This window comes from Hyperolius riggenbachi, chromosome 1 (assembly GCF_040937935.1).
Source record: "Hyperolius riggenbachi isolate aHypRig1 chromosome 1, aHypRig1.pri, whole genome shotgun sequence".
Classification (NCBI taxonomy): Eukaryota; Metazoa; Chordata; class Amphibia; order Anura; family Hyperoliidae; genus Hyperolius; species Hyperolius riggenbachi.
Window position 1 is genome coordinate 387,780,608 of NC_090646.1, and position 21,567 is coordinate 387,802,174.

Below are 21,567 nucleotides of genomic sequence, written 5' to 3' on the forward strand. Positions count from 1 at the left end.
GGCCGCTATGTGATATTTGTATAGATCTGGGAGAGCCATACCACCCTCTTCTTTTTGCAGGAATAAAGTGGACCTTTTTAAACGCGGGGGTTTGTGTCCCCAGATAAATTTAGAAATTTGGCTTTGAAGGTCTTTGATGAATTTAGGTGGTAAGGAGATAGGGATGCATTGACTAATATATAGGAAGCGTGGTAATGAATTCATTTTAACTGAAGCCATGCGGCCAAACCATGAAAGGCTTTTCTGTTGGCCCCATCTCAGTAGGTCATCTCTCAAGGAGGTCCCCAAAGTAGTATAGTTCAAGGAGTAAAGGTCACTTAGGTTTGTTGGGATATTAATCCCCAAATATCTGAGGGAGTCTCTGGCCCACTTGAAAGCAAAGGAGTGCTTACAGTGTTGGATAAGGGGATTTTCTAGGGAGATGTTTAGGGCTTGGGACTTATGAAAGTTTATTTTAAGATTTGAAATACCGCCAAACTCCTTGAATCTATCAATTAGGACAGGCAGAGACACTAGCGGGTCCTGAAGATAAAACAGAAGGTCATCTGCAAAAGCCGAGACCACATGTATGGTGTCATCTGCTTGTATCCCTCTAATGTCTCTGTCTGCTCTCACAGCATTAAGGAATGGCTCCAGAGTGAGAATATATATGAGGGGGGACAGGGGACACCCTTGTCTTGTTCCATTTGAAATAAGCACTGGCTCAGATAAAACACCATTAGCCTTCACCCTGGCCGAAGGGTTGGTGTATAGGAGTCCAATCCATTGTAACATGGGGGTGCCCAGGCCAAGGCTCGACAGGGTGGCATGCATATAATCCCACGCCACCCTGTCGAAGGCCTTTTCGGCATCAGTGGAAAGGAGGAACGCGCTGATCTTATGAGCTTTTGCGTACGCCATTACACCTATCGTACGCATGACATTGTCTTTAGCTTCTCTGCCTGGGACAAAACCTGACTGATCTAGTTCAATGTGGTTCGGTATGAAGGGTAGTATCCTGTTTGCCAGGATTTTAGCTAGTAACTTTGCGTCTAGGTTCAGTAGTGAAATTGGTCTATAATTAGAGCAACATTGGGTATCTTTTTTTGGCTTAGGGATAACTGAGATGTGCGCCTCAAGAAATTGCCCAGAGGGAACCGTGGAGGCCGAGATCCCGTTGAAAGCCTCCACAAAAAGTGGGCCTAGGGTCTGTTTAAATGATTTGTAATATTGAGCTGTCAGTCCATCCGGACCCGGTGTTTTGCCTGGTTTCAGGGCTTTTACTGCAATTAAGAATTCATCCACTGTCAACGGAGCCTCCAGGTCCTCCCTGTCCCCCTCAGACAGCCCAAGAGGTTTAGCATACTGTTTAAGATATTCCTTAATTTTGGCCTTCCTTAGTTCTGTGTTCATGTTGGGTGAATCTGAGCTCAAGTTATAGAGGGAGTTGTAATACACTCTAAATTCTTCCGCTATCTCATCAGATTTTACCATTCTCTTTTGTGTTTTGGGATTTATCAGGCAAGGAATGTTAGATTGGAGAGACTGTTTTCGTAAGGCCCTGGCCAGGTATCTGCCACTCTTATTGCCAGTTTCATAGAAGATACGTTTCCCCATTAGAATCTTTCTTTTGGCATCTGAGAACAGTAGTTTATTTAGTTTATCACGACATTCAGTCAATTCTGTAAGGGTGTTAACTGCCAAGGATTGTTTGTGTATTTTTTCTAGTCTGGCAATATTGATCAATAGAGTTTGAATGCCCTCATTGCGTTCTTTTTTCAATTTAGAACCTAGTTGGATAAACCTGCCTCTAATCACCGTCTTGTGTGCCTCCCACACTGTCAGCTTAGAAACCTCAGGAGTGTCGTTCTGTTCAATATAAGAGGATAGTGCAAGAGAGATTTCTTGTATTCTAGATTTGTCTGCTAGGATATTCGGATTGAGTCTCCAACACCATGATTTGGATATGTTCTGTACAGATTTAATGGTAAGGAAGATTGGAGCATGGTCTGAGATAGATTTGCTTCCGATCTTAGAGTCCAACACTAGGGGCAAATCTCTTTGGGCAATAAAGAAATAGTCTATTCTAGAGTATTTATTATGTAGCGGGGAAAAAAAAAGTAAAGTCTCTTTCCGTTGGATGAGAGATGCGCCATTGATCCATTAAGGTTAGTTGTTGTAGTTTTTGCCTAATAAATTTAATTGCTCTATATGATAGGACAGATGAGCCATTTGAGCAATCCAGCAGCGGCTGTAAGGGTACATTAAAATCCCCACCTAAGACCAGAACGCCTTGGGTGAAGCTTGCAAGTTTTGACAGTGTGGAGGCAACAAAAGAAGGCTGGTTTCTATTGGGAGCATAAAGTGTAGCAAAGGTCATTACCTGGGAACTGATAGTCCCTTTGACAAATAATGCGCGTCCCTCTGGGTCTGACTCCACCTCATCCACCACGAAAGGAAAATCCCTATGCATGAAGATGGACACTCCCTTGGTCTTGGATGTAGGGGAGGCAGAGTGGAAAGATAGTGGAAATCTGTTATCACACTTAGCTGGAACATGGTTCTTTCGGAAATGTGTCTCCTGCAAAAAGGCGACCTGAACCTTTTCTTTCTGTAAGAAGTTAAAAACAGTCGTTCGTTTCTCTGGGATATTGAGACCGTTAACATTCAAGCTAACCAGTTTCCATGAGGATAAGTGTTTATTCTCTCTATTCATCCTATTTGAGAGCATGGTATTACCTGATCCGGGTGGCCTTCCAGACCCAGAGGGAGAATGAGTAGACATCATGACAAGACAGTAGTGTTGAGGCGCCAAAGCAAAAAGGGAAAGACTAAGCAAGAAAAAGAAAGGTAAATAGCATGAATGGTGACCTGTGGGAGGGGGGTCCATATAACAGCTTTTGTGCACCTTTAGTAAGGAGCAGGAATTAACCCACGCGGGCGCACCAGGGGAGGGTGCGTCCACAACCAATGTGGGATGAGAAACCAGTGTATCCGAGACACTGTTTTGGGGTAAGTGTATGACGTGCGGATGGCTCTCACCTCTGGAGGCAGTAGTAAGAATTAGTACACGTATATGCCTGTCTACGCAACAGTGCGCATACGTATCCAAATAGGGAAGTAGTTGTAAATACACCAGGTGTAAAATCCATCCACGCCGTCCGCCCTTGTATTGATTTATTATATGTATATCCCCTCAGCTATCCACTTATGACTGCCCTAGACAGCTAGACAATCCAGCATTTAACAGCAAAGTACAAATGAAATATAAACGGTAAGAACAGGAAGGCAATTCTTGGCTATATAAACCTGTAGAACAACATATATAACTCATATGACACTTTAATTATAAGCTAACTATCCCAGCACCCCCAGAAAGATGTACCGCGTGTTTCTCCATGCAGGTTTGCCTCGGGTCATGAGCCTATGCCCGCCACCTCTTCAGCTTTCTACTCTGATACCCCCACCCTCCCTCCCCTTGACTCCCCTCGAGTACCCATTTTAGAGGGCCACACCAGACCAGCGATACATGAACATAGCCCACCGGGGAAGGCGCCCCCCGCCCCGCCCTCCCGGGACGGGCCCCGCTAAAACGGAGGGCCCGACCAGGGAGAGCACGGCAGACGAGCCCACCCCCGTCAAAACAACCATAATTTGTTCGGATTTTCCCATATCTCATGTATAGCGCCATAAGAAGTTTCAGCTGAGTCCCAGCGTTTCAGGTCAGAAGGCAACATGCTCACTCAGCCATGCCAAGTCAGTCATTGCTTGCCATCACATCAGATATGACTACGAAATGGACCCCCTAGGGGCACACTCAACATCTACCCGCACTGATAGGGGAGACTCAAGTGATTCAGCAGATGTGTACCCCGGCCAGGGCAGGCCCAGCACAAACTTCGCTACAAGATGGGTCTTGAGGAGAGAGGTAGGTATAACATCACCAGTTCAAAAAGAAAAGGTCGGGGAAATTAGGCAGTTCCTAGCTAAATAACCTGACGTGCAAGCATTGTGAGGGTAGTTAAGGAGATAATCAACTCATCTGGGTCCTTTAATCTTCATCCGAGAGCGTGTGGTCCGGGCTGCAGTGTTGCGCGCCCTCTTGGATTTCTTGTTCCCCTGTGTTGTCTTGTTCCACCTCCTCTGAGGCCTCCTGAACACGATCAATCTTGGAGCGTTTGTTGGTGGAGGTTTCTAAACTAGCCGGGTCAGTGTCCCAGTCAGGAATGGAAATGTGCTGTATACCCAGATCTTTACAGAAGCTCGTAATTTCTGAGGCATGTCTAATGATGAAAAATTTACTTCCCTGCTGGACTGCAAGTGCAAAGGGGAAGCGCCATTTATAACTTAGCCCCTTGTTTTTTAAAGCAGTTAACAGGGGTTTGAGAGCTCTCCTTTTCGCAAGCGTGAGAGGTGAAAGGTCCTGATATAGTTGGATCGGGCTACCATTAAAGAGTATCTCCTCCTGATCTCTCGCTGCTCGCATGATCTCTTCTTTCAATGGGAAAGATTCCATACAGCAAATTATATCACGCGGCTTATCACCCTCAAGGGCTCTCGGTTTCAACGCGCGGTGGGCTCTAACAAAGCCTATCTGGGTATCTGCAGGTCTCTCCAGTAAGTCATTAAAGATGGCTGATAGGGCCTTAGTAATGTCTGAAGAGGCCACGTTTTCTTGAACCCCACGCACCCGTATGTTCGCTCTGCGACCTCTATTGTCGAGGTCTTCCAGCCTTCTAGCATGATCCGTAAGTCTCTCATTGTGTGAGACGGAGGTTTTCTGAAGGGAGGCTATCTGAGAGTCCCTTTTGGCGCCTGCGGCCTCTATTGTACATATACGTACTCCGATTGCAGCCACATCATGGCGTACTTCCGCAATCGCTGAATGAAAGGAGGCTTTTATATCATCCGCAAAGGCTTTCATGTCTGCCAGCGTGGGTGCTTTTTTCAGCTTATCACCCACCTTATTAGATGTGGAGGCTGGCGGAGAGGAATCCGGCGAGGTTGTTGGCGCCGCCGTCTCCTTCACTGGCGCCATCTTGGGGGTCTGGGATCTGAGGCTGTGTTAACGGAATAAGTCGGGAACCGTTCTGCCGATTGGGACCGGAGTGGATTTTTCCTGTAGTGCGGTGGATTGCTGTCTTCGGGCGCTCCTCATAGCCACGTAAGGACAGCTGAGTGGATTGTGGGATGAAGCTTTAGGCGGACAGCGTGCCGGAGCTCTGAGTTAAGCGGCCATCTTGAGACAGCGTCAAGCCACGCCCCCCTGCATTCATAAATCTATGCGATGTTCACAGTGCCGTGTTAGCATTGCGGTGTAACGTGTTACGTTATGGTAGCGCACCACAGTCAGTGAGTTACTGCTAAATGCACACGTTAACTGGTACAGGGAAGCATATTTTTCATTGTCTGTATGCTTCACTGTACCTCACTGTATGCGACTTAACACGGCGCTAACACTTGGTACGACTTTTTCGTCCTGTTGCATTGTGTTCCTAAACACAATGCAACGTCCCACTGTAAACGAGGCCTGAATCATGTATGCACACAGATGGTCCTTTAAGGGGATCAACAGCGCACAAAGATACTGTTGCCATCTTCCTGTGTTTCTAACATTTTTACATTTGTAATTGTTTAGGATCATATTAAACCTGTTTGATTATATTATTGTGCAGGAATTTGTAAAGCATGCCCAGGATATAACTACTGTGTTCATCTGTTGTACAGCACTTATCTTTGGCCTTGACAGCACATCATCCCACCTGAACCTGAAAGTAGAAGATTCTTATGTAGAATGGGATCCTATGGCTGGGAAAACGCAAGAAAGCAAAGTGAAAGGAAAGGAGAACAAAGGCAGGTAGGTAGATGTAAATGATGTAGATGAGTGTGTATATTGGCTGTGGTCACAACAGTCCTCTCTAATCTTTGTCATTGTGGGAATATGTCAGTTTTTGTCTAATATTCACAATATAATCATTAGCATTCCTGCTATGTTTAAGTGCATTCCTGATTATAATTAAAGGCCTAGGCCACGTTTTAAAGAGAACCCGAGGCGGATCCTTGAGTGGAAGATGGGACACAGAGGAGTATTCTCTTCCTCATGACATGCCTGTGTCCCCCACCACCGTGCTAAAGGCCTAGAATCTGATGGATACCTTAAAAAAATGTCACACGCTTACAAATAGGCCCAGATTTACCTCACAAGACAAGAAGCCTTAGGCACAGATGTCCTGGCACCTTAGACTTCCCCCTCCATGAACCTACAAACCCCCGCTGAACCGCACCACAAGTGTACTGGCTGGCCTAGCTGTCACTCCTCCCTTACTTCCTTTGCCCATAATAGGTAGCTACAGGTGCCCCTTAGTATTAGGTACCCAGAAGTACCCTCAATATTAAGTAGCTAGAGGTACCCCCAAGTATTAGGTAACTAGAAGAATCTCTGTATTAAATAGCTAGAGGTACCTCTGACTGAAGGAAGATCTTGTAAATGGAATGCTAAGAGCTGGGTGAATAACCTCTCATTTACACTCACATTGGGACTCTGCATAGGGAAGGAGAACTGGGAGAGGGGAGTGAGCCGCCTTTCCATCATCAGGCGTCTGTAGGCACATGCCCTGCTTACAAACCTCTGTAACTTAAATCACAAGACTAACATTTTTTTTTCTACCCCTCCACAGCACAAAATATTAGTGCTCAAATATAACACCCATGTGAAAGTCACACAGTAACATCATCCAGACAGCTATCTGGAGCTTGTGGAGCATTTTCTAGCAGCCCAGCATCAATTAGTGCACTCTGGCATTTCATGTCTTTCTCACTCTCCCTCCTGCTGTCAAATATGAAAGGTTTGTGGAAGAGACACATAGATACAACCGCAACTTGCCCTTATTTCACTGATGGCAGTGGGAAGAAGCTGGGCTATGGAGCCACCTTAGTCCGACAGCCCGGAGATGAGTTGCAGGGGATTGTGGGGCAGCAGCCAGTCCATCAATCAACCTCCTTCCATTGATGGGGTGTTGGTTGTAGTGTTGACTGAAGTTGAGAAACTCACAGATCAATGAACTGTCTGAGGAGTAAAGTTCATCTGCTAGGATAAGGGGCTAGGAGCTAATAAAAAAAAAATAATAATAATAATAATTAAGGCTTTGTTTTCTAATTTAACAAAGTACTTCATTTATTATTATTTATAACCAAACTTACACACAAGTCCATAATACAAACTGACATATTCCATGTCTTAATCATATCACGAAAGTGTTCCATTATCCTTCATGTCCAATGTCTCACCATTTTACCTGTTTCTGTTGTCTGACAGTGGCCATGTTACGTTGAAGAACAGTCCCAGGTGAAGATAATGTACATATGAGTAGCACTAGGATCTCTATGCTGACTTGCCTGAATCCTCTAGCATATGACTATTTCTAACACTAGATTTACTACATTAACACCATACAAACATTCTACTAGCCTCTTCTGAGATCACAGAAAGCTCACAGCCGTAAAGAATACATTGATTCACTAGTATTATCAGTATGGTTAAACAAAACCTTGTAATAACCTTGTAACTAGCTATATAATACAGAATGACTTTCATTAAAAATATTAGGATTTGTAAACCTTTTAATAAAGAGCATAGTAAAATAAGGTAACTAAGTAGAATGATGTACAGTAAGTGCATAAATATACCACCTTGTACTAATTCTGTCCCTTTTGGTTGCACTGGTATAGATGGTAGCAGATTTGGGGCAAATACTGTTTATTTGTGAGTAGGATGAGCTGAGGAAATTGGAGGTAGTCTTTGGTGATTGTATGTTATAATGAAAATTATCAGTTGATGTGTTACTAGTCTTTGGGGCATATTCACTGCATATTGCTGTCCACAATCAGCACATGGCAGTTTTACTGGTACTCATACAGTTGCACATTGCCCAATTATCATAAACTGTGTAACCTAGGTAATGGTCACATTGCTAGGATAACACACTCTATGCAATGCATGCTATGTAAGCAGCATAAGTACTGGTGAAACTACCGTGTGTAGGCAGTTTTACCATTGTTTAGTGAAAATGCCCCTTTATGTGGTGAGATGCATACATTTTTAATAGAGTGGGGAATGCTTTAGTTCTCAAAAATTATTGGAGTTTGGGAAGTACTCACTCCTGTCCCTTTAACAGTGTCACCAAGACTAGGACATTTCCAATAATGATAAAGACCATAATAAATGCACTTTGCTTTGTAGTGGATTTCACTGTTGACGGTGTCCAAATTAAAAAGTTATCTCTTCACTAAAAACAATTAAAGCGGAATGAAACCCAGCAATTCTTTACTCTAAAACATTATTTACAGCATATTATATACTACCAGCATTTGTTCTTACTAGAACAGCATACAAAAGGTTAAACACAGGACAGAAAAGTTCAATGCCCGGAAAGCTGGATGAATCCCATCTAGAGATAATGTTATCTTGTGTTTAATTGTATCAAGTGAGAAATGTAAACAAACACTTCTCTGACACTGCAGAGTCTCCTGAACAAAGACAGACAGTCAGGGCTGGAACCCACAAGAGCGTTTTTTTGAGCATTTTGGCAGCGCTGCGATACGCTAGCGTTTTGCCAAAACGCTCAGCTGATGTTAATGGATGGGGCAACTTCCACATCAGCGTTTGCGTTTCCCAGAAACGCAAACGCAGGACATGCAGCATTTTGGGAGCGTTAGCGCTTCAATGTAAAGTATTGAAACGCTAGCAGAAACGCTCAGCAAAACCTAAACTGAGCGGTTTTGCTAGCGTTTTGCGGTTCAGCACACTGTAACAAAATTAAAAATAATTCACAGGACCAATCAGGATAAAAACGCAAAACGCTACACAACCGCTGAGCAAAAAAATACAATGTTGCAAAACGCGACCGCAAACGCGCATGAATCCGCTTGCAAACCGCTCAGACAAAACTCTAGCGGTAGCGTTTTGCGTTTGCTGTTTTCAGTGGGTTCCAGGCCTTAAAGTATTTCTGCTTGTATTTCAACATGAAAAAAAAACAGTTATGAATAAAAGTCAGCTCTCAAAGCAAAAAAGTGTACTTTGGAAACGTGTAATTTCTAAATGAATAATACTTATGCATAAAAGCAAATATGATAACCTTATGGCATATAAAAAGTAGGAAAACATGTTTTTATTGAATATTTTGTCAGGGTTTTATACCGCTTTACAGTTCTTAGAGTTTCAAATCCTTCCTTACTCTGTCCTACAGTAAATTGAAATATTTTGACTGGAGTTACAGTTCTGAATGTTCAGAGACATAACCGTGCAGCTAACGAGAGATCACAGGGCTGTTAGGGAGCCTGATATTGGGAAACATATGGCCACATACTACTTTGAGGGCAGTTAATCAGAAACTATTCTTGTTTAGTGGAAATTACCTCACTACCTTGTAGCTGCTTTGATACAGACCAAAGAATCAGAACAACAGCTTTCAGCAAATATTTTTAAACACAGTGATTTTGCTTTGAGACCAGTTTTCTTCAGGCATGGTTGCCGTTTGATTGCCACCTCGTGATGAGCGCATACATTTTGAACAACCGATGCATTTTAATTTGCTGATTGCAGAACTATTTGCAAAATATGCTTTCTTTTATCTCTGAAAGGCTATTGGATTTTTATTTATTTATGTTTTTGCTGGAAAACTTTTTTTTGTTTCCTTTCTCTTTTTATACACTTATGCATGCATCATTTATGGACATCTACTGTAGCAGTAATTGGGTTTATCTGTGCAAGTGACAAATTGTATGTCTTAAGCTGAATTAGGGCTGGTTCATTTGGGCTTTTGCCAGCGTCCATGCGAGTTATTCACTGCCGGAATCGATTGACGCCCGCATTGAGATGAATGGTAGCGCTCATCTCAATGCATTTCCCATATTTTACTGGTGATTGTGCAAATGTCGTGGTCTTTCGAAATTCCTGAGACGCTGCGGGTAGCATCCCACAGTGGCTGCGTCAACGGTTCCCTGTCACCCTAGGGGCTCAAAACGTGATGCATCGCCGGGAACCGATGCCAAACGCTTTTCTGCTCAGTTGCAGAAAAGCGTTTAGCATCCACTAAATGTGTCGCTGGCCGTCCCCTGTATGAACCACGCCTTACTATCTGAAATTGAGAACACTTTGTCCATAAGTGATCAGTTTTCTACATAAGGGAAGCCCATGGGGGTCCTGATTTTAATTTGTGTATGTAGTCAGGACTTCCCCAGAAGGTGGCTATTCAACTAAATAGACTGCATATTTAGCAGCGCATTGCTTAAAAATTAACTTTGTGTTCTTAGCTTTGCTTGTTTCTTTATTTCTTTTTCATGCTTGCATATGTATCCTTTTATTTTGGTAAGTAATTTTGAGCTACTTTTTGTTACTATTGCAGCCTTAAAACGTGTTTCTGTTATTTTAATGGTTTTGCTTGTATTTTGCTGGTTGCCTAAATTATTTATTTGTGAAATTTACTAAACTCTTAGGGCCCTTTTCCACTAGACGCGATTCAGTCCGAAAATCGGATCCTGTCATGTAAATTGCGGTGCTGTTTTTCCACTAGTGCAATTCATATGGCCAAATAAATTAGGGTGCTTTGTCTACCCATCATGCTTATTTCTGCCTTGTGTTGTATCCACTCTCCTCGTTGGTGGATATGAGGTAGGGGCATGGCAGTTAGAGCCCACAGACTGCCATTTTGTTGTGGCATTACATATCCCTGTTTTGGTGAAATAGTGGGGATGGAATTGGCACGATCAGCAACGGACATTTTTATCATGCTAAATAAGAGTGGGTTGCTCTCCAGAAAGTCAACAGTCCCAACGAAACCGATTGGGTGGATCACTTTCTGTGGCGCACCTGTGTATTTACAGATCTATTGTTGTCTGTGCCTATACCTACCCTCTTACAGAACCACTGGCCTAAATTGGCTTCAGCAGTCATATAAGATTTCTTTATATATCCTATAGAGCAGTAAAATCTGTTCTAATACTGTATAAGACATTATGCTGCCTTTTATGTTACCATGTTCCTTCTTGCGCTTGATTCCTGAGGAACTGTACTAAAGTTGGAGTATAACTCAAGTCTTATATGCCTAGAAGCTTTTCCCTTGGAGTTTTTCTGAGAAGTACAGCTTGCAAAAGACTCCTTCCCTTTGATCTCAGCAGGGTGTCTATCAGCTGTCCAAATGCCACCATTAAAATACTCAGCTGAGATGCTTATCTATATTGCAACCTCTGTTCCCAAGAAACTCTTACAAATAGATTCTGCTTTGATTACCCCTCTAAAATCCTTTGGGATTCTCAAGAAAACAAGGCGGGGGAAGAGGGGAGGAGGTGCAGGCACCCATAAATCAAAGCCAAAGCAATCATCACATATCTATAAATCAGCTGTATCAGTAAAGGACCCAGATAACAGAGACAGCTTCCACACTCCTGATTACAACCCCCCAGCCAGGAGCTAGGAACACAGACCTCAAAGTTAAGGGAAACAACATTAAAGCAGTACTCTGCAATGCCAGGTCCATAAACAACAAAACAGCAGTTATTCATGATCTAATAGAGGCTTCAGATCTAGCTTTAATTACAGAGACATGGTTGGATCAGAACTCAGGACCCACTCTCGCAGCTGTGGTACCAGACAATTACTCAGCTTTACACTGTGAAAGGCAAAACCACAAGGGCGGAGGATTAGCTCTGTGCTTCAAATCCAGTTTGAATATTAAACCCCTTGCTGTAGCCCCCACCCACGCTGGCTCAGCTTTTCTCAAGGAAATAGCAGAACTTGTATCTTGCATAACACTGAAACACCCTAGGTGGATAATTCTTGGAGACTTTAACGCACGGGTCGATACACACTCTTCCCAATTTGGAACTAAGCTACTTCTCTCCATGAATGAACTGGGCTTCTCTCAAGCCGTCAACCTCCCTACCCACAAAAAAGGACACACTTTGGACCTCATTTTCCATTCAGAACTCCTAATATCCAATGTGGAAATTGATCCAGTAGTTTGGTCAGACCACCACACTGTCCACTTCTCCTTTACAGCACCGGCTACAAAACACCAAGTGAAAGAACTAATAAAATATCGTTCCTTGAAAGGTTTGACACCCCAACACCTTCAGAACAGCCTCAATCTAGGTGGACTGACAGATCACAACTTAGGCCTTGAATCCATGGTCCTTAAATATAACCACGATGTCTCAGCCGCTTTTGACGCCATAGCTCCCTTAAAGATTAAACGTTCCGCACCATTACATCACGCTCGCTGGTTTGACAACTCTATAAAGGAACTAAAGAAACAGGGACGCAGACTGGAACGAAGGTGGCGCAAACATCAGTCTCCTGATGACAAACTTTCCCTAATTGCTCACCTGGAAAAATATCAAACGATGGTTAACAAAAAGAAGTCCTTATTCCTGTCTCACGAAATTGCAAATGCAGCCAACAGACCTGCCCAACTCTTCCGCACGGTTGACAGTCTCTGCAATCCATCTTGCAGGAAATCCAGCATCAGACCTTCACAGGAACTGTGCGAGAAATTTGCCCACTTCTTCTCAGACAAAGTCTCCTCCATACGATCTGCCATTCAATTCACAGCCCCAGAAACCCATGCAATACAATACAATACAATAATATTTCTATAGCGCTTTTCTCCCATAGGACTCAAAGCGCTTAGGCTCTCTCAGATTCAGTAATTAGTAGGATGAAGTATTCACACAACAAAAGTTATATTTCTGCAAATGCCAAACTGAACAGGTGGGTTTTCAGTCTGGATTTAAACACGTCCAGGGATGGAGCTGTCCTGATCTGTTGAGGTAAGGAGTTCCAAAACGTAGGGGCAGCATGACAGAAGGCTCTGGGACCAAAAGTTTCCAAGTGGACTCTGGGTATGACTAGATTATTAGAACCTGTTGATCTGAGAATGCGGGGATTGCTACGCAGCTGCAACATATCTTTCATGTATCCAGGGCCTAAATTATTCAGGGATTTAAATGTCAGTAGGCCGATCTTGAATAGGACCCTCCATTCTATAGGTAGCCAGTGAAGGGAGTGCAGGACTGGCATTATGTGGCAGTGACGGGGTTGGTTGGTTAGCAGTCTGGCAGCAGTATTCTGTATCAGCTGCAGTCGGTACAAGACCTTTTTTGGAAGGCCAGTGTAGAGAGCATTGCAGTAGTCCAGTCGGGATGTGATGAAGGCGTGGACTAAGGTTGGCAGATCTTCTGGGGGTATGAGGTGCTTGATTTTTGCAATGTTCTTCAGGTGAAAATAGGATGATTTCACCACAGCAGAGATTTGAGTTCTGAAGTTTAAATCCCAATCAATTAGAACTCCCAGGCTACGCACATGATCAGAGCTGCGCAGATCCGTGCCTCCTATTCCCAGTGGTGAAGACTGCAAGTTAAGTTGTTTTGTTATCATGCTCTGCCCTCCTATCAGAAGGACTTCAGTTTTGTCTGCATTTAGTTTCAGCCAGTTGTCATTCATCCATTGCTGTAGTTCACGTAAGCAGGCGTTTATAGTTAGAGTTGGGTCTGTCACACCAGGCTTGAAGGAAAGATATAGTTGAGTGTCGTCTGCATAGCAGTGGTATGTCAGGCCATGTTTTTGGATTAGTTTTCCCAGCGGTAACATGTAAATCGTGAAAAGCAGGGGAGAGAGGATTGAGCCCTGGGGCACCCCATACCTAAGTGATACAGGGGTGGACAGGAAGGGCCCCATAGACACTTTGTGGGTTCTGCCACTCAAGAAGGATTGGAACCACTGAAGAACTATGCCATCAATGCCGCAGTATTCCTGTAGCCTGTTTATCAAGATGTCATGGTCAACTGTATCAAAGGCTGCAGAAAGGTCTAGCAGTATGAGGATGGAGCACTCTCCTCTGTCTCTTGCCATGAGCAGGTGGTTGCATATTTGGATGAGGGCCGTTTCAGTGCTGTGGTGTTTCCTGAAGCCAGACTGGAATGGGTCATAACTGTTGTTTTGTAGGATTTTGGCTTCTAGCTGGAGGTAAACAGCTTTTTCAATTAGCTTGCCCAGAAAGGGAAGGTTAGAGACAGGTCTGTAGCTGGTCATTGCATCTGGGTCCAGGGAGGGTTTTTTGAGGAGAGGCCTGATGATTGCTTCCTTCAGTAAAGCAGGAAATATCCCTGATTTTAAGGAACAGTTAACAATTTTTAGGAATACCGGTACGAACAGGTTGGGGCAGTTCAACATGAACTGTGTTGGGCCAGGATCTAGGTCACAGGTAGTTAGGCGGACGTGAAGGAGGATGCTTGATGTGACTTCTTCATCAATTTCTTTGAAGTTTGACCAAGGTGTTACATTGTCTCTGCTAATGGTCTTCGGCGCTATATTAGGCTCAGATGCTGTAAGTTGGATGGCAGACCTTATAGCGGAGACTTTGTCTGTGAAGAAATGGGCAAATTGGTCACAGAGGTCCTTTGAAGACTCGATGTTAAGTTTTTGACATGCCGGGTTGCAGAGTTTTTCCACTGTGCGGAACAGTTGGGCTGGTTTAACTGCATTTGCAATCTCTTGTGATAGAAAGGATGATTTTTTTCCCGTGATTACCTTTTGGTAGCTCTTCAAGTGGAGGATTAAGGCATGTTTGTCTTCTGGGGACTGAGATTTGCGCCACAGTCTCTCAAGTTTTCGGCCTTGTCTTTTCAGCTCTTTTATAGCGTTATCAAACCACTGTGCATGATGGTGTGGAGTAAGATATTTGGTGCGCAGAGGAGCAATGGTCTCAAAGGTGGAGGACACACATTTGTTGTATTTAAACACCAGAGTATCAGGGTCCAAGCTGGAGTCAGTCAATTCATCAAAGCTAAGGTTATCTCGGATATGTTGAGGTGTTAGCCCTTTTAAGCGGCGATATTTTATTTGATTCTTGACCTGGTGTTTGACAGCTATTGAGAGGGAGAAGTGGATAGTGTGATGGTCTGACCAGGCAACAGGATTAATTTCCACATTGGCTATTGACAGCCCAGTATGGAATATAAGGTCCAGAGTGTGGCCTTTCCTGTGAGTAGCAGAGCTGATTGATTGGAGGAAGCCCAGTTCATGTAAGGCACGAGGTAGCTGAATTCCAAGTTTTGAAGAGGAGTCATCCACCCATGTATTGAAATCTCCAAGAACAATCCATCTGGGGTGTTCCAGTGTTAGGTTGCATAGGAGGTCTACAAGTTCCTTAAGGAAGTCTGAGTGTTTTTCTGGTGGGCGGTAGATCAGCAATATGTTAATGTTTTTCTCAGCTGAAAGTTGCACCCCCAAGCATTCAAACGAGTTGGTAGGACCTACAGTAAGTGGTCTGATTTTCAAAGCTGATCTAAAGCAAAGTGCAACCCCTCCTCCCCTGCGTTCTTTCCTGTTGCAGTATATCACGGAATAGTTTGTTGGCACGGCAGCCTCCAGGGTGGGGCCAACTGGTTCAGAAAGCCAGGTTTCAGTCAGGCAGGCCAGATCAGAAGACTCTATTAGATCATGTATGATTGCTGTTTTGTTGTTTATCGATCTGACATTACAGAGGACAGCCTTGATGGGGCTACCCTGGGAGCTAGGGTCTGAGATTGATGACTCCAAGACAGAACAGTCTCCAGATGTGTGGCTGTCATCTCTGCTGGATTGTGCTGGAGCTATTAGGGTTGTTGGCTGGGTGTACTCTGCAGATTTTGTCACAGAGTTATTTTGGTTCTGCGGTGAAGAATATCTTTTCCCACGTCCTCTCGAGCCTCTCTTTGTCTTTCTGAAGATTCCAACAGACTTCAGTAGAATTATTGTGGATTTGTCAATTGGATAGATATTTCTTGGTTGGTATACAGCTAGAAGTCTCTCTGCTGAATATTGATGTTTACACATTAGGATGGACAAGAGACAGCTCAGGGCTCCTGCTGAGATAGGTCCTATTTAGAGTCAAGGTGTGAAGTTTGTCAGCTGTGGCTGGTATCCTGCAGAGATCAAAGGGCCTGTATAGACTGAATTGTCCTTACACAGAGATGTATGGATGGACAGCATGAATTTGAAAACACAGTTCTTTGTTTAGGAATTTGAAGATATAATGTATATGTAGAAAAATATAGTCTATTGAGCATAGATGCTGTAGATAATCGATGAAAGTTACTCACAGGATGGGAGAGGGCAGGCACAAAGAGGCAGAAAGTCTTTAAGGTCTCAGGTCAATTCCAAGGAAGGTGTGCAGTGTTCAGCCGTGTGTGATACCAAGGAAGATCCAATCCAGCTTAAATCTTTGCCATCCCAAGTAATCCAGGTGTTCTGAAAGGTTATAGGTGTTGCTGGAGAAGTGCTACATTAGAATCCACTGAAATTTCGGTCCAGTCTTTTCATTAAGAGGTTTAAAGTAGCAGAAATGAGATGTAATGTCTGGAGCAGACTTAGAGAGCAGCAGCACCAGTCTGGGCGCGCTATGCAGAGCCATATAACAGGTGCAAAAATAGCCTACCACCATGGTCTGATTTTAAGGTAATCACTGAAAAAGACATCTTGGATATCCTCTCAAACCTTCGCCAGACTACCTGCAATCTGGACCCTGGCCCCACTAAGTTCATGTTGAAATGCCCTGAACTATTTACACCGGCATTCCACAAAATAGTCAACGGCTCCTTACAAGAAGGGTGGTTTCCCTCTACTCTGAAAGAAGCAATCGTCAGGCCTCTACTCAAGAAACCATCCTTAGACCCAGATGCTCTAAACAGCTACAGACCTGTCTCAAACCTCCCCTTTCTGGGAAAAGTTATTGAAAAGGCTGTCTACCTCCAACTTGAAGCCAGGCTCTCCAGAAACAACATCCTTGACCCTCTTCAATCTGGTTTCAGGAAATATCACAGCTGTGAAACAGCCCTCACCCAGATTTGCAATGATCTGCTCATTGCTAGAGACAAGGGTCAATGTTCCATCCTGATTTTGCTCGACCTCTCAGCGGCTTTTGACACAGTCGATCATGAAATCTTACTCAACAGGCTACAAGAGTACTGTGGCATAGATGGCATTGTTCTCCGGTGGTTCAACTCCTTCATGGCTGGCAGAACACAAAGGGTAGCCTTAGGGCCCTTCCTCTCCAACCCTGTACCACTAAAATACGGTGTACCTCAGGGCGCAATATTATCCCCTTTACTGTTCACCATATACATGCTGCCACTTGGAGAAATCATACAAAAACATGGCCTGACATATCATTGCTATGCTGATGACACCCAGCTATATTTGTCATTCAAACCTGATGTCACAGACCCTACTCCACAAATAAACGCATGCTTAGCTGAGCTACAGGAGTGGATGAATAATAATTGGCTAAAACTTAATGCTGACAAAACTGAGGTCCTTGTTATCGAGGGCCAGGGCTCAACAGCAAAGCAGCTCCAGTCTCAACCAACACCGCTAAGGATAGGGAGCTCAGACCTGAACAACTCAGACTGTGTGCGCAGCCTGGGAGTACTGATTGATGGGAAATTAAGCTTCAGGAATCAAATCTCAGCTGTTGTGAAACATTCCTTCTTTCACCTAAGGAATATTGCAAGGATTAAACACCTAATTCCTTCAGAGGATCTTCCAACCCTAGTTCATGCCTTCGTCACATCAAGGTTAGACTACTGCAACGTCCTCTACACAGGCCTGCATAAGAAAGACTTACGCCGCCTGCAATTAGTACAGAATACCGCCGCAAGGCTGTTAACGAGCCAACCCCGCCATTGCCACATAACACCAACCCTGAGCTCACTCCACTGGCTACCGATAAAATGGAGAATTCTGTTTAAGATTGGCTTACTGACATTCAAATCCTTGCACAATCTGGGCCCTGGATACCTGAAGGACTTGTTGCAACTACATCACACCCCCCACAATCTTAGATCAAAAGGACGTAACACCTTGGTCACCCCCAGAGTCCACCTTAAAACCTTTGGAGACAGAGCCTTTTGTCATGCTGCCCCTACACTTTGGAACTCCCTGCCACACCCAATCAGGACAGCCCCATCCCTGGAAGCATTTAAGTCTAAACTGAAAACCTACCTTTTCAGTCTGGCATTCATGAACATCTGACTATCTCCTCTGTAACACAACCCAGCCTGAAACCCTGTATTAATCTGAGACACAGCTATGCGCTTTGAGTCCTATGGGAGAAAAGCGCTTTACAAATGTTATTGTATTGTATTGTATTAAGACTGTACTAAAGTGGCATGGACTGGACCGTCTATGCATTATGCAAGGTTGTGCTTCTTCAGTAGGATGTAGCATGAGATGACTAACTTTATATATTCTTTTCACACTGCCTTATTTGGAAGAGAGTGATTGAAGTTATGCAAAACTATGTAGATTTTTAGAAAGACTGCATATTGTTTTTAATCTATTTAAAGAGACACTGAAGCGAAAAAAAATATATGATATAATGAATTGGTTGTGTACTATGAATAATTACTAGAAGATTAGCAGCAAAGAAAATATTCTCATTTTTATTTTCAGGTATATAGTGTTTTTTCTAACATTGCATCACTCTATAATATGTCCAGATTACACAACACTCAGCATTCAAAATGAGTCTTTCAGAGCAGTCTGTGAAGTAATAAACTCTTCTCTGCTAGAGGAAAAGTAAACAGTTCAATTACAGTTCAGATAATAAAAGTCAGATAACAGCCCTCTCCACGACCAAGTTGGTCGGAGAGCTTAATAGCTTTTTTGCATAGAGATAACAACTGGAGTTTCTCAACGCTTCCTGCACTGGAAACAATTAAGGTGCCCATACACTCGTCAGATTGGCAGCAGATAGATAAGAAATGCATCTGATGATCTATCTGATGCGTTTTTAGAACATTTTTTACCAGGATAGAATTCCAATAGATTTCAGTTTGAAATCTATTGAAATTCGATCTGATGGCATTTTTTTGCCATCAGATTTCCATTAAGGCCAATGCAAACTGATAAGCAATCTCATCAGATCGACCTAAATTTTCCACCCTGCCAGTTCGATGGAAATCCATCGAAATCGATCGAAATCGGCCATCGATCGGTCGATTGGCCAACCGATTTGCAATCGATGGATCGATCGATCTGGATCGATCGGTCGGCCCAAAAATCGGCTGAGTGTATGGGCCCCTTTAGACTGATGTATCTGATCTTAATGTTTTTTTTTGTTAGCTGTACTACACATACAAATCATAATATCATCATTTTTTTTTCGCTTCAGTGTCTCTTTAAATATTGTGACTCTGAGTATTACAGCCGCCTCATACTGTGGATGTCCTTGGCAGGTTTTGTTTTTCCACTATCATGATGCTGAGGTGTGTGCTACTAGAAGAGAAAACAAAATAATGTAGGCATAGAAAGCTAACTATGCTAGAGCCGCAGTTCGGCCAGCTGTGTAAAAGACAGAGAGAGATGATCTGCCCCCCAGCCATGTGCAGCCCATGGCCCGGCCTCTTGTCACTTGTGTTGAATTCAGATCCAGTACCTGACCGCTTAATAATTAATCAGATATCAGGTCATTAGCCAGGTAATGAATCCTAACCTCTTAAAGCGTAACTGAAGAACTAAAAAAAACAAAGTTTTACACGTACCTGGGACTTCTGCCAGCCCCTTGCAGCCTTCCTGTCCCACGCCGGTCCTCCACGATCCTCCGTTCTCCTGCCACCAGCTAGTTTTGTTACCGTTGACTTGTAAATCCCCGGCAACTGTGCTTGCGCGCCCCGAGCCACACGTATCTTTCTTTGCGCTCCAGCCCAAGGATACTCATAGCCTGGGGCGTGCAAGTGCAGTTGCCACAACAGTGGGTAACAAAACTAGCTGACGGTGGGAGAACAGAGGGTCATGGAGGACCGGGGTGGGATAGGAAGGCTGCAAGGGACTGGCAGAAGGCCCAGGTGAGTTAAACAATTTGTTTTTTTAGTTCTTCTGTTCTGCTTTAAATATGACTGCAAAGTTCAGGCTCAGTCCAGGTACATATTGTATACTATCCACTTTCAAGTGATTCAAATGTCACTTACCTTTGAAGCACCTGATACAATTTAAGTGTTTTTGTATTGGTATTCACTTCTTGTTTTAAATAAGTAATGTGGATGTGTAATGTTATTGATTCTGTATTTCCTGTACCATGTAGAAGTGCAACTCCATCCCCGAAAAGAACATCTGTCACTTCAAGGCCCTCTGTGGGCAGGGGCGGCAGAGATCGATTCACAGGAGAATCTTATACAGTTTTGGGTAATTCCTTATGTCTCCTCTGCCTATACTGCATGTCTGTTTGATGTTAACGAGAGATCTCGGATATGTTAGGACAGAGGTCTTCAACACCAGCTATCTTACACATACAGTAAGGTCTTCATGCCCTTTCTTAAGATCTCCAATATCTGTCTTTTCCTCATTTTTATTTTGTAGAGTAATCCCTGCTGTAAAGCCCCAGGCAGACCCAACAAAGGTTAGCACTGGGTTCAGTTCTCTTCAGCTTATTTATGAATGACGTAATTGAAGGAAAGCAAAGTGTTGTAGCCATCTTTGCAGACAATACAAAATGATGTAGAATTATCAGCACTCTACAATATAGTGACGTTTTGGATCTTGAAAGCATAACTATATGGGCAGGCGTGTGGTAGATGGAATTTAATGTTGATAAATGTAAGGTCACAAATCCTGGATGAGTCAATGGCAAAGGACCATACAGTATAAGCTCCATGGCATACAGCTGGGGACATATCGCATAATAATATACAGTAGTGGGATTTCTGAAAGAGGTTGTGTGGTTGTGGTCAAGTGCAGTTTCTACAATGAAAGTTTTATTTTTTATTTTTTAAACATATCTAGGCTACCCTGGATTTATAAAATTTTTCCTTAGGTACTGCTTGTGACTGCAATAGTGCAAATTTTAATTCACTAACCCTTCAGCAATCCTCACTTTATTCTGATTAAACCAAGATGAAAAATGCAAATTTAGCCAAAGATAGTTATGAAAAAAACTCAAGCTAGGATGGTTGGGTCGCCTATGTCCTCTACTGCTTACGCTCACCAACACTAGGAAATGTTCCTAATATGGTTTATTAACCGCAAATGTAAAATGATTGAGCCTTTGATAATTTTAATGGTTGTCCAAACAGGTGATGCAACAATCGAAAGCGGACAGCATTACTGGGAAGTTAAAGCTCAGAAAGACTGCAAGTCCTACAGTGTTGGTGTTACATACAAGACAATTGGGAAGTTTGACCAGCTGGGAAAGACCAATACAAGCTGGTGTTTGCATGTGAACAACTGGCTGCAAGCAACGTTTGCTGCAAAGCACAACAATAAGGCCAAAGCCTTGGAAGTATCAGTGCCTGATCAAATTGGAGTATACTGTGACTTCGATGGAGGTAATTTTTATACACATACTTTGTTACTTATTATTTAATATCTCACACTGAACTTTTGTAAAAGCAGACTAGTTGTGCCAGGGTTTACATAGATCTACTCAAATGACACTTGTTTTTTTTTTTGTGATAGTGAAATTGCTAAGGATGTTATCCTTGCATCATTATTTAGTGAGTCACTTACCTGGGACATGCATTCAGCAAGTGAAGTATATGGAGACAAAGTAGAAAAAA

The 21,567-nt window shown here is 43.3% G+C and overlaps 1 protein-coding gene across 6 annotated transcripts in view; it reads left to right on the forward strand.

Moving 5' to 3' along the window:
• The window catches only part of FSD1L (fibronectin type III and SPRY domain containing 1 like), a 126,138-nt gene that overhangs the window by 91,429 nt on the left and 13,142 nt on the right, over positions 1-21,567 (forward strand). For 3 of the 6 annotated variants that reach the window (XM_068234430.1, XM_068234434.1, XM_068234435.1), the window contains 4 exons: positions 5,707-5,836; positions 7,295-7,324; positions 20,097-20,197; positions 21,085-21,336. In XM_068234430.1, coding sequence (XP_068090531.1) covers positions 5,707-5,836; positions 7,295-7,324; positions 20,097-20,197; positions 21,085-21,336 — 513 coding nt within the window. The remainder of the gene's footprint in view (positions 1-5,706; positions 5,837-7,294; positions 7,325-20,096; positions 20,198-21,084; positions 21,337-21,567) is intronic. The other 3 variants (XM_068234431.1, XM_068234432.1, XM_068234433.1) reach the window with 3 other exon arrangements.